Source organism: Micropterus salmoides, unplaced genomic scaffold (assembly GCF_014851395.1).
Source record: "Micropterus salmoides isolate LMB-PRFRI ecotype aquatic unplaced genomic scaffold, ASM1485139v1 Ms_hic_scaffold_14, whole genome shotgun sequence".
Lineage (NCBI taxonomy): Eukaryota > Metazoa > Chordata > Actinopteri > Centrarchiformes > Centrarchidae > Micropterus > Micropterus salmoides.
In genome coordinates this window covers 29,046,651-29,064,289 of record NW_024040485.1, presented here as the reverse complement: position 1 = coordinate 29,064,289, position 17,639 = coordinate 29,046,651, and the positions used below count along the sequence as shown (strand labels likewise).

The window sequence follows — 17,639 nt, the reverse complement described above, 5'->3', positions numbered from 1 at the left end:
TGTCTAATTGCGATTATTTTGACTGATATTGCAGTTGCGATATGGTTTGTAATATTGGAGGGAATGATAATTTTTACATAATTATTCAAATGTTTATGGAAGAACATATTTAAATGATTAAGGGCGGATTTTTGTGGGGATATATACCAAACAAATATGTTTTTTGAAGTCTGTAGAATCTGTCATTTAATTTAAAATATTGCACCTCCTGTGATTTGAAAACTGCAGTAGGCCATCAAATCTCAGCAACTATTTTATTAATTGCCATGAAATTTAACACGGTCATTCGTGATCCTGAGATGATACTGACTTTCGTCTGAATTTTCCTTTAGCACCACCATGCGGTTAAGATCTTTGGTTTATGACCAAAATTGCTTTGTGTTTAGTGATAATAAGCAAATGTTACCATGCTAACACACTAAACTAAGATGATAAACATGGTAATACATTAACATTTTTACATGTGAGCTAACACACAATGACTGGACTGCAGCCTCGTGGAATGGTTTGATATCTCAGTATTTCTATCATCATTATCAATGCACCAGTTGTAGGATTTTATGTTGTTGACTTTATGCTTTCTTGGACCAGTTGGAAAAAATAGATTTTTTTCTTGGATTAAACATGTAAAATAAAAGTAAAATCTATGTTTAGGTGTCTAAAATGTGCAGATGCTCCCTGTCAGAAGAGCTGCCCTACTAACCTGGACATAAAGTCATTTATTACAAGCATCTCTAACAAGGTACTGTAAAATATATACACACACAAACAAACTTTTGAACACCAGCTCTATGATGTCAAGGATGTATCAGAAAGATCAAACAATGAGAGGAAGAGTTGTAGTTCCAAAGTCAAGATCTTGTTATTCATGTTTGTGTGTTTCTTTGTGTATACCAGAACTACTACGGGGCAGCGAGGGCTATCCTTTCTGACAACCCCCTGGGTTTGACCTGTGGAATGGTTTGTCCCACGTCAGAGCTGTGTGTGGGGGGCTGCAACCTATATGCTTCTGAGGAGGGACCCATTAACATTGGAGGGTTACAGCAGTTTGCTACCGAGGTACAACATTTAGAGCTTTCTGTTTTCTGTATAAAACATACAATAAAGCACAAACTGCTCAAATGACTCAGCTGAAATTACAAGTAAGTCCAAAGAAATCTTGGAAAAGTTCATTGTGAGCACCACAAACCAGACAGTGTTAAAGGCTCAGGAAACGTTTGCAGGTGTTTTGAGTTAATTAGCTGATTAGAGAGTTTTGATTTCCATGAGCTGTAAGCCGTCATCATCAAGATTAAAATAAAAAAAAAGCTTGTAATATTTCACATTATGTGTATTAAATCTAGAAGATATTAAAGTTTCCCTTTTTTTAAATTAAATTATGGAAGAAACAAGAATCAGAATCAACTTTATTGCCAGGTATGTGTACACAAACGTGGAATTTGACTCAGGATTGTACGTTGCTCACGATGTGCTTATTCATACAAAAATATGAAATTAAAATAAAAGCAGACACAGACTTCAGTGTAGACAACACAAATACACACACTATGAACAAAAACAATATACACATTGACAAATAGTGCAGTGATCAGAGTGCAAAGGATGCAGGAGTAGTATGTTCTATTTTTTTCAGATGCTCCTGCAGTTACAACCAGTTGTCATGTCACCATCATTTAATTTATATGCTAATGTGTCTGTATATTCTTGTACTATACAAAACTTTGTTTATTTTAGTCTCTTAAGTGTTTTCTTGCTTTTATCATGTATTTGTTTTTATGTGTTTTATTGTTTTTACACTTTTTAACTTGTTTTTGAAAAGTGCTCTACAAATAAAGATTATTATTATTATTATTATTATTATTGTTATTATTATTATTATACAAAACTTTATCTCTGTCACATAACAAAATAATTAACCATATGACAGTGTCTTTAAATCTCAGCATTATGATTCTTGAGTATAAAAGTTCATTCTTGACCTTGGAAATAATTGTTGAACCAAATTATCTTTCTGAACCACATCTCTTCATCAGCACATTGTATATGGGAGTTATCAGTTGTGGTCAAAAGCTCAGAAGAATGCAAATGTAGTGCAAAATTGTAAGCGAAAATGCAAATTAATGTGCGTTTCCAATCACTACCGTTATACGAATACTGACTGGTTCATTGAGATAAACAGTATCATTGCCGGAGAAGATAATTAAGTTATTAAATGACCGCCAGTCAAATCTCAAACAGTGAAAAACACGAGGGAAATATGGCATTGATGTTTGTTTATTAATGTTTGTTTGTAAATTAATTAATCCGAAGAATGTTAAAGCCTCGTCATCGCTCCACACAAGTCTGATGTTTTCGTCTGCTCGTCAGTGGAGCGGAAGCTTTGGTGGATTTTCATGAATTCATGACTCTGCTTGTACAATATGTTGTAATATATTTTAAAATTAAGCATTATCACGTTATTGCCAATTGTGGCAGCAAAACGTACGTAGTCTCATTTTAAAGTCAGCCTTGTTGTATTGTTAGAGTTACGGAATGTTAGAGTTACAACATGCAAGTATATCATTTCAAATATATGTGTGTGTTTCTACCTAGGTGTTTAGTAAGATGAGCATCGCTCAAATCAGGAATCCTGAACTCCCACCAGCCAATGAGATGCCAGAGTCTTACCACACCCCTATAGCTCTGATTGGTTGTGGCCCAGCGTCAGTCAGCTGTGCTTCCTTCCTGGCTCGTCTTGGATATGATAATATTACCATATTTGAGAAACAGAAGTACATTGGAGGGCTTAGGTAACATATCATCATCATTATATTTCTAGATTATATCAAAGATAGTAAAGCATGATATTACAGGTGCTGGTCATATAATTAGAATATCATCAAAAAGTTTATTTATTTCAGTAATTCCATTCAAAAAGTGAAATTTGGATATTATATTCATTCATTACACACAGACTGATATATTTCAAATGTTTATTTCATTTAATTGTGATGATCAAAACTGACAACTAATGAAAATCCCAAATTCAGTATCTCTGAATATTAGAATATTACTGAAGACCATTACAACAAAAGGATTTTTAGAAATGTTGGCCAACTGAAAAGTATGAACATGAAAAGTATGTGCATGTACAGCACTCAATACTTAGTTGGGGCTCCTTTTGCCTGAATTACTGCAGCAATGCGGCGTCGCATGGAGTCGATCAGTCTGTGGCACTGCTCAGGTGTTATGAGAGCCCAGGTTGCTCTGATAGTGGCCTTCAGCTCTTCTGCATTGTTGGGTCTGGCGTATCACATCTTCCTCTTCACAATACCCCATAGATTTTCTATAGGGTGAAGGTCAGGCGAGTTTGCTGGCCAATTAAGAACAGGGATACCATGGTCCTTAAACCAGGTACTGGTAGCTTTGGCACTGTGTGCAGGTGCCAAGTCCTGTTGGAAAATGAAATCTGCATCTCCATAAAGTTGGTCAGCAGCAGGAAGCATGAAGTGCTCTAAAACTTCCTGGTAGACGTCTGCGTTGAACTTGGACCTCAGAAAACACAGTGGACCAACAGCAGCAGATGACATGGCACCCCAAACCATCACTGACTGTGGAAACTTTACACTGGACTTAAAGCAACGTGGATTCTGCGCCTCTCCTCTCTTCCTCCAGACTCTGGGACCTTGTTTTCCAAAGGAAATGCAAAATTTACTTTCATCAGAGAACATAACTTTGGACCACTCAGCAGCAGTCCAGTCCTTTTTGTCTTTAGCCCAGGTGAGACGCTTCTGACGCTGTGTCTTGTTCAAGAGTGGCTTGACACAAGGAATGCGACAGCTGAAACCCATGTCTTGCATACGTCTGTGCGTGGTGCTTCTTGAAGCACTGACTCCAGCTGCAGTCCAGTCTTTGTGAATCTCCCCCACATTTTTGAATGGGTTTTGTTTCACAATCCTCTCCAGGGTGCAGTTATCCCTATTGCTTATACACTTTTTTCTACCACATCTTTTCCTTCCCTTCGCCTCTCTATTAATGTGCTTGGACACAGAGCTCTGTGAACAGCCAGCCTCTTTAGCAATGACCTTTTGTGTCTTGCCCTCCTTGTACAAGGTGTCAATGGTCGTCTTTTGGACAGCTGTCAAGTCAGCAGTCTTCCCCATGATTGTGTAGCCTACAGAACTAGACTGAGAGACCATTTAAAGGTCTTTGCGGGTGTTTTGAGTTAATTAGCTGATTAGAGTGTGGCACCAAGTGTCTTCAACATTGAAACTTTTCACAATATTCTAATTTTCTGAGATTCTGATTTTGGGGTTTTCATTAGTTGTCAGTTATAATCATCAAAATTAAAAGGAATGAACACTTGAAATATATCAGTCTGTGGGGAATGAATGTATACATTATACAAGTTTCACTTTTTGAATGGAATTACTGAAATAAATCCACTTTTTGATGATATTCTAATTATATGACCAGCACCTGTATATTTTTTAGTTTTTGATTTTTGATTGCCTACAAGGACTGTTGTATTTCTTATTTTATGATATATTGTATTAATGAAATGCTTTGATAAAACATTTTTAGGTTTATGTCAATATTTATTGTATAGGAGTTTTTAAAAACGACAGGAGAAAAACTGCTTTACACATAATCATACAGAGCAGGGGTTAAGATACCGTTCGATGTTTATTTAGTTATTTGTACAGTCATTTGGAAATTAGTTGGTGTCAATGAAGGAATGTTTGATCAAGGACGGGTCTCTGACGAGGAATTTATACGGGCCTGTTTAAATTAATCAAATCCAATGCTGGGAATGAGATAAACTCCTAAAAGCTGTTAGACAAATTAGCATCGTAGAAAAGCAAGATGGCAGGAGGAGAGATAAACAGTATGATGCCAAACAAGGTGATGGGGTAACAAAAGGATATTCATCATTGAACAGATGTGTTTGCCTCCCTGCAGCACATCAGAAATCCCTCAGTTCCGGCTTCCCTATGAAGTTGTCCAGTTTGAAATAGAACTGATGAAGGACTTGGGAGTCAAGGTTTGGCCCATAGACACTCGTATCACACTCACAATAATGATGTGTTGAGAGCTTTATTTAAATCCATGCACAGTCTTGTTAAATGTGTGTGTGTACACGGCAGGTGGTGTGTGAGAAGGGTCTCGGTGTTAACGGACTGACTCTGACCTCCCTGAAAGAGGAAGGATTTAAGGCTGTCTTCATTGGGATTGGTGAGCGCCTCTTTTTTCAGAAAACAACTTTGCATTTGGCTTCCTGGATGTGCATTATAAAGTTTATCTATTGGGGTTTTACTCCTTTAATCCATCTTTAATGTCTGCCTATGTGTGCTTTCAACTGTTACACGAGACAGCAAGTGAGTGTAAGTCTTTGGTTTTTAGTAGTTAGTAGAAATGTTCAAAGTCATACTGGACAAACTGGAAGTTTCGGACTGCTCCATAAATTCATCTCAATTCAGCTTTATTGGCATGAATGTAAAACAACAATATTGTCAAAGCTACAAATAAATTACAAAAGAACAATTAATTTCAAACATTTCATTAAATAAGTAAATAAAAACTTAAAATTTTGTGTTTGTGTGTTTTAAATATATATATATATGTATGTATGTGGATAAATATTAAAAATAAAAATAATAAGTAAAACAGTAAGTGTTTGTGTGTGTGTTAAAAAATAAATAATATATTTAAAATTAAATAAAATAAATAAATAAGTAAACAACTTAAAAATCAGTATCAAATGTGAAATAAATAAATAAATAAGAATAATCATATCTGTTCAAACTATTTTAGGATACTCACTCTTTTTCTTCCAATATGTGTGTGTGTGTGTGTGTGTGTGTGTGTGTGTGTTTTTGCGTGTGTGCGTGCCTCCAGGTCTCCCTCAGGCCAACAGAGCTAAAATCTTCCAGGGCATAACTATGGATCAAGGCTTCTTCACTTCCAAAGACTTTCTGCCGATGGTGGCCTCAGCTAGCAAGAAAGGTACCGTTGTGAACACACACACACACACACACACATTCATATAAGAGGTTTCGTAGACTGATAAAGACCTCACATAGCGTGATTTTAATGAGCCCGGCCGAGGAGATACAGTACCAGCCTACAACATGTGAACACATCGAACACCAAATCTGAAGAAGAACATCTTTTGGTGCCTTTTATGTTTCTGTCTTTCCCCTAGTGCCTGTAAGTTTTCCTCCTAGGTCATCTTTAATTAGCCTTAAACTAGAACAGCGAATCTATCTGATGTTTAGACTCCAATGCAGCGTCATATTGTAAGTCGGGCTGCACGATATTGTAAAAAACGGACATTTGAAAAAAAAATAAAATTATGTGTTATATATATTGTGATATGAATAAAAACTTCAGTTGCTCTATTTGAAAAGAATTAAGCAATTATTAGGGTGATTTTGTAGTGGAAAACGCATAGAAAACAGTCTCAAGACTTTTTTTAGTGCAAACCAACTTTTCTTGAGCTTTAATGTACTAAACCTATTTTTAACAATATGAAAATAAGAGAGCAGCTATACACCAGCCCTCTGAGTAGTTTACAAAAGTTGCTTTTCTTTTTACAACCAAATCTCCACTTTTCTCTCCTGTTCCTCACTTGCAGAGCCTGCATTGGTTGTTGTTGTTTTTTTAAACTATTTATTAAGTTTCTGTTCATTCTACATTCAGGGAAAACAACAAAGAATTAAATAGTCATATTTGTAAGCTATTATCAAAAAGGCTGAACATCTTGTGGTTTCTTGGGTTTATACACACATATTATACCTCGTCCTTTTTTCTTCTTTTTCAATTTAGCAACAAAACTTCTCCTTTCAGTCAAACGTGGAAGGTAATTTATTTCTCCATGTTATAAATCTCTCTTACAATTCCCAGCCATTGTTCTATGGTGGGGGTTTCAGTCCTGTACCGGTTTCTTGTTATTGCCTTCTTCGTTGCAATCAGTAATGTCTTGACTATATATATATCTGTCTTTTCCAGGCATACAATCAATTACTTGCTTTGGTTGTTTTGATAAACAGTATTGTGATTGGTGGTTCGCTGTGCCTGCAGATCCTGCTTGTCACTTACAAACGACAAACTCTGTGCATCCAAGAACCCTTAAATCACAGTAAATTATGTTTCTTTTCTTGTAGATTAGTCATCCAATATGACAAATGTGCGCGTTTTCCTTTTGTATCAAGCAGCAAAAACATTTTTGAGTTAATTTGACTTGCTTCACATTGCATATGCTGCGATGTGACTGTTGCGTATAGGCCCATTGAGATGATATGTTGTGCAGCCCTAATTGGAATCTATTACTATCCCTGAGTTGTACTCTAATCTGTGGAGCCTGACGCCTGAGCTACTGTCTCTACCTTATTTGTCTGACTGTGGTCCCCCAATAAGGACAGTTACATAAGAGAAATAACTTGAGCTGGAAGGTCAGTGAACACTTGTAGGGTCAGCTAATGACTACAAGCTGTTACATCAATTAAGCCCCCCTATGACATATCTTTATCGTTGCCATGTCTCATTGTCTCTGTCCAGGTATGTGTCAGTGTCGCTCTTCTCTGCCAGAGTTAAGGGGTGTGGTGATAGTTTTGGGCGCCGGCGACACCGCGTTCGACTGCGCCACCTCAGCTCTTCGCTGTGGAGCCAAGAGAGTGTACGTCTGCTTCAGGAAGGGATTCACGAACATCAGAGCTGTCCCGGAGGAGGTACGGATGACGAATAGAAGGATACATAGGCAGATGGACACATAGAGAAGATTAAATATATTTGTTTTTTTCTGTCAGATGGAGTTGGCTAAGGAGGAGCAGTGCGAGTTCCTGCCCTTCCTGTCTCCTCGGGAGGTCATCATGAAGAACGGCCGGGTTGCCGGTTTACAGTTCTGCCGCACCGAACAGACTGAGGAAGGTGATTGGCTGGAAGATGAGGAACAAGTTGTCAGGCTGAAGGCTGATTACATCATCAGTGCCTTTGGGTCCATGCTTAACGACCCGCAAGGTAATCAACCAGTCAGCTGAGTGACAGACTGACTGATCAACAGCCTTTTTGTTTTGCTCTGAACTAATATGAGTGTTGAAAATTAATCAGAAGATGTGTGAAAATCTCTCTATGGTTTCTGAAAGGTGCATTCGTGTGAATTTTTGTGTTTGTATTTTTGTCATAAAAGATCTTTATTGCCAAATAGTATTTTACACGTACGAGGAATTTGCTTTGGTGATGATGTGCTACACGTAGACAAACATACAGTTGACAGAAATACATGTAAAAATAGTTGTCAATAGTTAGTTGTCAGCTATTAAATTAATCGCCAACCATTTTCGTAAACTGTTTACTGAAGAAAATAAGTACAAAATCTCTGATTCCAGCTTCTCAAATGTGAATATTTTATGGTTTCTTTGCTCCTTTATGACAGTAAATTAATATTTTTGGGTTGTGGGCAAAGCAAGACATTTAAGTGACGTCATCTTGAGTTTTGGGAAACACTGATTCACAATTTTTCCCCATTTTCTGACAGTTTATGGAACAAATAACTAATGGATTAATAGTGAAAATTATCTACAGATTAATAGATAATTAAAGTAATCGTTAGTTGCATCCCCATTTAAGACAATTTTCTGTTTTCTAAACATAAATCTTATGTTAATATAATTTTATTTATTGTAAACGGATGTAAGTAATCAACCAGTATGGCTCCCCACAAACTCCTGGTCTCTTGGTCTGACAGACTGTGAAGTCATTAAGATTTTCATATGTATAGAAGTTGTTCCTGGCTGAGGAACATTAACAGGGTGATGTTTTAATACACAAGGACTCGCACACTGCAGAGTGCTCCCTTTCAAAAACAGGTATGTTCTAGCTATGTTTTCATACATATAACCATAATTTGTCTGTGCATAGTGACTGAGGCCATGGCTCCTGTGAAGCTAACCCGATGGGGTACTCCAGAGGTGAACACAGACACCATGCAGACCAGTGAGCCCTGGGTGTTTGCAGGAGGAGACATTGCTGGTTTGGCAAACACAACGGTGGAATCGGTGAACGATGGCAAACAGGCCTCATGGCATATTCACAGACACATACAGGTAAATCAGTCTATGCTTCAAACATTCAACACATTTATAAGATCTGGGGCTCCGACCAGGTCCAATTCAACTCCCATCAACGACAAAGAACTTAGACACGTGTCACTTATTGGTTGAAATTTCATTTTTAAGAAGCTGACTTGAAAAACCTTCCCCCTCCGTTTCATACTGACATAGGCTTGTTCAGATACTTTATCACGTTTGATTTGAAAAGTCTGCTGTGGGATACTCTGTGGGCCTGATCTACTAAAGGCAGTGTAATCTACCAAGCCTACAAGCAATTTCACGTGAGTGCAGCAGCTTCTGTATTTAATAAGTTTGAAAAGAAGGTGCAAACCGCCAAGTGTTGTGCAGAGATGCCAAAAAGCAAATTTTTCTCCATGAGATGGAAGAGTTTAGAAAGTTGCGTGGCGCTGCAGAAAGCCCCCAGCTGATGAAGTGCGTAAAATTCATCCAGCCAGAGGGAACGATCACCAACTGTTCACAGCGCGGCGGTCGTAATAACGACACAACCCACTGTAGGTATCAGAGAGGGAATTGTGTTTGCTCCTGTTGTCATCTACTCAATAATTCTTAGTTGATCACCCAAAACAGGTACTACAATTACACATGCAATATTTTAGACGGCACACGCAATTAGGTACTCTTTATTTGGGACGTTAGTAAATCCGACCCTGTGTGTATGTACCTGACATTTGTTGAGCTGTGGTATGTTCATGTGCAGAGGGAACTTCAACTTTTAGGACTTGGCAGATGGCGGAAGCCATTTTAAAGGTTCACTGTGAACGTTTTTAGTGAAATCTAGTGCTGAGGCTCAGATGGTCCAATTTCATGAGTTGTGAAGTTGTGTTTCCGACTTCAGTGTGTGTTCATGTGCTCTTAAGTCTGAATGTGGAATCAACATGGACGCTACTACAAAGATCTGTTGGATTAGCATTATCAGAGCGTATAAACAACAGGCAGACATGTACGATATCTTACATCAATTTAATATCTAAATCCAACAACAAAAAAAGGCTGTGAATACCAGGCAACATATAGTCCTCTTTTAATATCTTTATTTACTACAGACTACCCCAAAAAAAAACAAAGTTTTTATAATTTGTGTCTTCTCATATATTTGTATACTGTTCCGTATACTTCTTTATGTCCCATGTACATTTTATTCCTCTTTTTGCAATAAAGATTCACCGCTCACCCCTCTCTTTCCAAGCGTGGAGGAGAAGCTATGGTGGTCATCCATCCATCCATCGTCAACCGCTTATCCTGCGTACAGGGTCGCGGGGTCTGGTGGTCGTGTGATCCTCTATTTGTCCAAATTTCACTTTACTTACTTTAATAAACCAGACTATTACTACTACTGCTACTACCACTTATTCTTCTTCTCATACGTATTCAACGTAGTGACGAAACGCGCTCTGTGGAGCAGTTTGTCCGTTCAGGCTAGAAACATGGCGGTGCAGCATGGCAACGTCCGTGTAAGAGGACCTGCGATGTATGTGGATAGAAATGACTCATTCTACAGTAATAAAAACATATTGGTTCATTATGTAAGGTCTTTATACACCACTGAAAACACTCCTAAATATTACACACTGGACCTTCAATGTAATACTCTATAACATATTATGCTCTACATTATATTTGCTTCTTGTGTCATTTATGAATGTGATTTTGTTTGGCGGCCGACTATAAAGGTTGGGATGTTCAGTGCTTCATACGAGCACATGAATGCATCACACAAATAAACTCCACAGTACCACCACAGTCACGTGTGACAGGACTTGCCTTTCGAACACAGAGTCAGAGCCAAGAGTGCATCCTGATGTGTTAAACTCAGGCTTAACTCTATAAAATTTAATAGCAGAGATGGAAGTAAAATATTTGTCCCATCTACTTTCTGTCCGTAGTCCCTGCATGGACAGGCAGTGGACCCAGTCCCGAAGCTGCCGTTGTTCTACAGTGCTATAGATCAGGTGGACATCAGCGTTGAGGTTTGTGGAATAAAGTTTCCCAACCCGTTCGGCCTGGCGTCTGCTCCTCCCACCACCAGCGCCGCTATGATCAGAAGAGCCTTTGAACAAGGGTGGGGCTTCGCTCTGACCAAGACGTTTGGACTGGATAAGGTACAAAACACACACACACACACACACACACAAACTATCTACATCTAAATGTTATTTATAGTCCACAGTTATGTCTAAATTAACAAGGCGGGACCTAAAATCTACCAGAGAAGTAATATCAGAATTAAAGTAGCTATATATTTCATTATCTCTACAGGTAGAAAAAATACCATTACTGCAAAAACGCTCACTTGACATGGAGCTCGTTTAGACATCACTATCTATTTACCACAGGAAAACCAGATTGCCCTGACAGATTAGAAAAACACTCCACTGTCAGTGCATCTGGCAGACCTCTCTGAATCTGTCTCTACAGGACCTGGTGACCAACGTGTCTCCTCGTATTGTGCGTGGAACCACCTCAGGTCACGTGTACGGACCAGGTCAAGGCTCCTTTCTCAACATTGAGCTCATCAGTGAGAAGACGGCGGCCTACTGGTGTCAGTCAGTCAGCGAGCTAAAGAAGGACTTCCCTGATAATGTAAGTGTCACGTCACATCTCATTTGTTTCCTCATGTACAAAGTTCTGCTTTGACTCTACTTTACAAAGTAAGAAAAGCATTTATGAAAATAGGAAGAATATTACAGGATACTGCAAGTTTTTTTTACTTGCCTGTGTCGCCAAGTGCTTGCTCAAGGTGGGAATTGTTGGCTCTCTATAAATAAGCTAGCTTTATTAGCTTTATTGGCATGAATGTATAGCAAAAATATTGCCAAAGCTACATATAAAGAACATAAGGACAATTAATTTCATTCATTTCATTATAGAAGGAAATAAAACAGCAAAAGTTGTTTTTGTGTGTGTTAATACAAAATAAAATAATAATAATAATAATAATAATAATAATAATAATAATAATAATTAGAACAAATATATAAAATATAAAAATTCCGTAAAAATAAATAGATTTTTTAGAAAAAAGTAAATAATTAAAACAATAAGTTTGTGTGTGTTAGTATGTTATAAAATGAAAATAATATATTAAATTTAAATAAATAAATAAAACAGTAAGCGTGTGTGTGTGTGTGTGTGTGTGTGTGTGTGTGTGTGTGTTTTAAAAAAGATAAAATAAAATAAAAAATAAATAAATAAACTAAGTAAATGACACAGTAACGTGTGTGTGTTAAAACATTTTTAAATTAAAACAATATTAAAAATGAAGATAAACTAAGTAATAAATAAAGATTTAATATTAATATAATATTATTTATTATTAATAATATTAAATGGTATTACAAAAAAGTGTACGGTCTAGACCACATCTATATGAAAAGTGCAATGAGATAACTTTTGTTATGAATATATATATAAATATATATAATATATATAATATATATATAAATAAAATTGAACTGAATAGAATATTTGCCGAGCTATCTGTTGTAGTGATCTGCCTATTTAACAGTGTTCATAGATTTGTGAAGCCAATTATTAGTCTGATCTGATGCCATATTGCGATGCTTCATTCAACCAGGTTTTGTTAAAGCTGTTGTGTCTGAAATATCATATGTGATGGCTGGAGGAATGGACCAATAAATGGTTTAATACTCTTATATTTCCTTTGGGTATTCGAAAACTAACCGTTCCCCGTCTCTCTCGGTCAGGTGGTGATTTCTAGTATAATGTGTAGTTACAACAAGGAAGACTGGACAGAACTAGCCAAGATGGCAGAGGTTAGTTAAATCCGTTCACAGAAAACACCCAGTATCATTATTGTGTAATTATTATATGTACACACACAGGTTACAGCTGTGTGGTTTGTGTGTTTAGGAATCAGGAGCAGATGCATTGGAGCTGAACCTGTCTTGTCCCCATGGGATGGGAGAGAGAGGCATGGGACTGGCCTGTGGACAGGTACACTGATCTGTAGAAGAATCAGAAGGAGCTTTATTGCCAAGTACTGTTTTACACATACGAGGAATTTGCTGTGGTGATAAGGTGCTACATGCAGACAAACATGCAGTTGACATAAATATATAAATATAGAATAAACAAATGCAAGTTATACAGCTCTGGGGAAAAATAAGAGACCACTGCATATTTGTCTTAACTCAGTATCTCTACATGTGTGGCAGCCATCGCATTCCAGGCACACCTCATTAATGAGGTACTGATTAGGTGATCACCTGAGCCAAACAAAGTATAAAATCACTATCCTCTTGCAAAAGGACCAGCTGGATGGCAAAAACAGTGCTTGTAGTACCTCAAAGATAATCTGAACCATGCCAAAAGAGTTGAAAATAAAAGTTTTGCGTGAGGAAAAGAAGGCTTAAATTTTTGCTTTACTGGCAGAAGCATACAGTGACCGTCAGTTCAAAAGAACAAGGTCAAGCAACAGACACTGGGGGACAACAAAGCTACAGACTGGCAGAGGGCGAAAACAATTGTCCACTGACCGGGATGACCGCCACCTCATTCGAATGTCACTCAGAAAAATGTAGGATGACATCAAGTGATTTACAAAAAGAATGGCAAACAGCAGCTGTGGTGAAGTGCATAGCGAGGACAGTCCCGAAATAGGCTCCTAGGGGCCGGGCTGAAGTCGTGCAAAGCTAGAAAAAAGCCCTTCCTCAATGAGAAGCAAAGACAAGCCACGCCAAAGTTTGCAAAAGATAAGGATTGGACTGTAAAGGGCTGGAGGAAGGTCATCTTCTCTGATGAGTCCAATTTTCAGCTTTGCCCAACACATGGTCGTCTAATGGTTAGACAGAGACCTGGAGAGGCCTAGAGGCCACAGTGTCTGGCCCCCACTTTTAAATTTGGTGGAGGATCTGTGATCTGTGCTTCAGCAAGGCTGGAATTGGGCAGATTTGTCTTTGTGAAGGACGCATGAATCAAGCATTGTACAAGGTTATCCTGGAAGAAAACCTGATTCCCTCTGCTCTGACAGTGTTCCCCGACTCTGAGGATTGGTTTTTCCAGCAGGACAATGCTCCTTACCACACAGCCAGGTCAATGGAAGACCCTGCCATGGCCAGCCCAATCTCCAGACCTGAACCTCATTAAAAACCTCTGGAATTTGACCAAGAAGAAGTTGGATGGTCACAAACCATCCAACAAAAATGAGCTATTTGAAGTTTTGTGCCAGGAGTGGCATAACGTCACCCAACAGCAATGTGAAGGACTGGTAGAGAGCATGCCAAGATGCATGAAATGTTATTAAAAATCAGGGCTATTCCACCAAATATTAATTTCTGAACTCCATCCATCCATCGTCAGCCGCTTATCCTGCGTACAGGCTCGCGGGGGGCTGGAGCCAATCCCAGCTGACATCGGGCGAAAGGCGGGGTACACCCTGGACAGGTCGCCAGTTAATTTCTGAACTCTTCCTAAATTAAAATATTAGTATTGCGTTGTTTAAAAATGAATGTGTCCTTGTTTCTTTGCATTTTTTTGAGGTCTGAAAACAATGCATCTTTTTTTTTTTTTTTTTGAGTTTCAGTTTTTCACATTTTGACATTTTCTTCAAATAATTATTTGGAAGAAATGTTGTCAGAACGTTTGTAGAATAAAACAAAAATGTTTATTTTAACCAAACACATACGTATAAATAGTAAAACCAGAGAAACTGATAATTTTGCAGTGGTCTGATGCAGTGGTTTTCCAGAGCTGTATAAGAAAAATAAAAGAATGGAGAAAAATAATACAGCTATTTGCAGAGAAAGAACAATGTGGCAGATATATGTGCATTACACCGGGTTTGTGTTGTGCAGATATTGCAACGGAAGAAGATATCGTGTACATAAATATATAAATTGACAAAATACAACAATATTGAACAACAGCAATTAACAATTAATAATAGATTGACTTGCTGCGCTATCGACAGGTTGGTGTTTATGTGTGTCTTTGTCATTAGGACCCAGTGTTGGTGCGTAACATCTGTCGCTGGGTGCGTGCAGCCATTTCCATTCCGTTCTTTGCCAAACTGACACCAAACGTGACCAATATCGTCGACATTGCCAAGGCTGCTCATGAAGGTAAACACCCTGCATTTCAGCACACACACACACTTTCCTCCATATCAGTTCTGCTTCTGTATTTCATTAAATCATTTTCATATGATACGTATGGTAAAAATAATTTAAATTCAACAATGTCCGTATTCAATGAATGTCTATCACACATGTTGATTGTTGTTAATGTTGTGCAGTGGTGGATGAAGTACTCAGATCCTAGTACTAATACCTCCCTGTAAAAATACTCGTTTACAAGTGAAAGTACTGCATTGAAGAATAATCAGGAAAATCTTCTTAAAGTATTAAAAGTAAAAGTACTCTGTGCAGAATGAAAAATGTTCCCTGTAACTTTTATCATTATTACTTACACATTAATGTGCAAGCAGGATTTTACTGGTGTAGTTGGTTGAGGTTGAGCTATTTTGCTATTTTCATTATGGATTTATCTGCTGATTATTTTCTCCATTAATAGCTGGTAAAAATTCTGAAAATACTGAGAAACGCTGTCAAAATTGCCCGAAGCTCAAAGTGACACCTTCAAAACGCTCTTGGTGTCAATCTAAACCTCAAAATTATTAAAAATATATTAAAACAGTTAAAAGTTTGTGAAGCTGAACCATAAAATGTTTTTTTTCTTGAAAAATTACCTACATATATATATATCAATATGGTTAAATTTCAGTTAAATTTCTGTCAATCAACTAATTGTTTTAGTTGTACTTTAATAAACTGTTGCGTAGTTTAATTTATAAGAAAACACATTTTATAAACTCTTCATATGTTCTGTGTAGTAAAAATGTTGAAAAGAAAATATCTCTAATATGTACTTAAGTAAATGTACTTAGTTTCTGTCCACCACTGTTGTTGTGTTGTTACAGGTGGAGCAGATGGAGTAACAGCCACCAACACAGTCTCAGGTCTGATGGGACTGAATGCCAACGGCGCCCCCTGGCCAAGTGTTGGAGTGGGCAAACGCACCACGTATGGAGGGGTGTCTGGTAAGGAAACATACAAACACATACACAATCGCTTGTAACTCCTAGTTACCAGTACAGTAGTTATAGAGGAGTACTTCATGAAACAGAAAAGACACCAGCGTCATCCTTTAAAATATCTTTCAATGACACCTGACAAACAGGCTGAGCTAGCCTTCACAGACACACGTACTCATGTCAGCAATGTGTGCAGGTAATGCCATCAGACCCATCGCTCTGAGAGCGGTATCGGCCATCGCCAAAGCAATTCCCGGTTTCCCAATTCTGGCCACCGGAGGTATCGACTCAGCCGAGGCTGGACTACAGTTTCTTCACGCCGGGGCTTCGGTGTTACAGGTGATTATACGGCGGTGACACCTACCAAGGTCAGACTGACGTAATTGTTTCCTCATGCAAGTTAGATATCAGTCGGCCACTGTTGTTGTTGATTTAATAACATATTGTGGAACTGATGAATGAATGAGGCAGAACCGATTTCATTTTTCCAATAAGGTCAATACTGTCGCCTAAAATAGCAAACCCAAAATAAATCAGTAACAACTCCTCAACCATTTGGCCTAGATGCATAATTCTGGTCTCATTTGAAAGGTCAGAATCTAAAGAATATAGATCAAATGAACCTATTTATCTTTCTATTAAAGAGTAAACGGAGATGCAATAAAGGAAAATATGATATTTTCATCCTCGCCTGGTTAAAAAAGCTATATTTTTTATGCAATAAACCATCAAAACCATCATCCAACTCATTATAATGCAACTGAATATCTTCTAATACACCTAGAATACACCTGTAACTGTAAATTTTATGAAAAGAAACTACTACACAACAGTTATTACACAATATTTCATAAATATACCAGGCGAATATCCATGTTTTGGACCGTGTTTACTGTTTATATGTTCACTTTTATTGGGAGTTTTCACACAAAACACTCTTTCTCTCCATACAACCACGTTCTAAGTAAAATAAAGCTTCTAAAACATTGAAATATTGATAAAAACAGTGAATATTGATCAGTATTCCTGTGACCAAAAGGACTCCCGTGCTTTACAGGCGCACAGGTAACTGTAACTGTAAATAAATGTTGCTGCGTTTGTTGTTATTATTAGTTGGCTGATTACTCTGTAAGTTTTGTGAGTTGAGCGATATGTGAGTTACACAGGTGAACAGACCTGAAGCTGAGCTTTCTTTAGACAGATATGTGGAAGGCAACTTGTGCAGCCACGCACGGTGATCAGAGAGCGATTTCTGTTGTGATATAAGTTTATTTAGATGCGTGGTGTTTGATGTGTGTTTGGTGTGGATAAAAATGGTCGATTTGAGATGCCAGCTGAGTCTCCTAGCTTCATGGAGGTGTGTCATCCATGAGTTCCCGTTTGCATTTTGAGGCGGAAATCGATCATCCTCATCTTTACAAAAACAAATATAGACTACTCGACTTTGACTTTAACACCAGTGACTCGTGACTTTACTT

The 17,639-nt window shown here is 37.8% G+C and overlaps 1 protein-coding gene across 2 annotated transcripts in view; it reads left to right on the top strand.

The window, feature by feature from the left end:
- The window catches only part of dpydb (dihydropyrimidine dehydrogenase b), a 31,395-nt gene that overhangs the window by 8,158 nt on the left and 5,598 nt on the right, over positions 1 to 17,639 (top strand). For both annotated transcript variants that reach the window (XM_038718886.1, XM_038718885.1), the window contains 16 exons: positions 655 to 742; positions 898 to 1,059; positions 2,593 to 2,789; positions 4,942 to 5,023; positions 5,127 to 5,214; positions 5,878 to 5,985; positions 7,540 to 7,709; positions 7,788 to 7,998; positions 8,899 to 9,083; positions 10,994 to 11,209; positions 11,526 to 11,690; positions 12,815 to 12,883; positions 12,981 to 13,064; positions 15,070 to 15,190; positions 16,048 to 16,167; positions 16,358 to 16,500. In XM_038718886.1, coding sequence (XP_038574814.1) covers positions 655 to 742; positions 898 to 1,059; positions 2,593 to 2,789; positions 4,942 to 5,023; positions 5,127 to 5,214; positions 5,878 to 5,985; positions 7,540 to 7,709; positions 7,788 to 7,998; positions 8,899 to 9,083; positions 10,994 to 11,209; positions 11,526 to 11,690; positions 12,815 to 12,883; positions 12,981 to 13,064; positions 15,070 to 15,190; positions 16,048 to 16,167; positions 16,358 to 16,500 — 2,209 coding nt within the window. The remainder of the gene's footprint in view (positions 1 to 654; positions 743 to 897; positions 1,060 to 2,592; positions 2,790 to 4,941; positions 5,024 to 5,126; positions 5,215 to 5,877; positions 5,986 to 7,539; positions 7,710 to 7,787; positions 7,999 to 8,898; positions 9,084 to 10,993; positions 11,210 to 11,525; positions 11,691 to 12,814; positions 12,884 to 12,980; positions 13,065 to 15,069; positions 15,191 to 16,047; positions 16,168 to 16,357; positions 16,501 to 17,639) is intronic.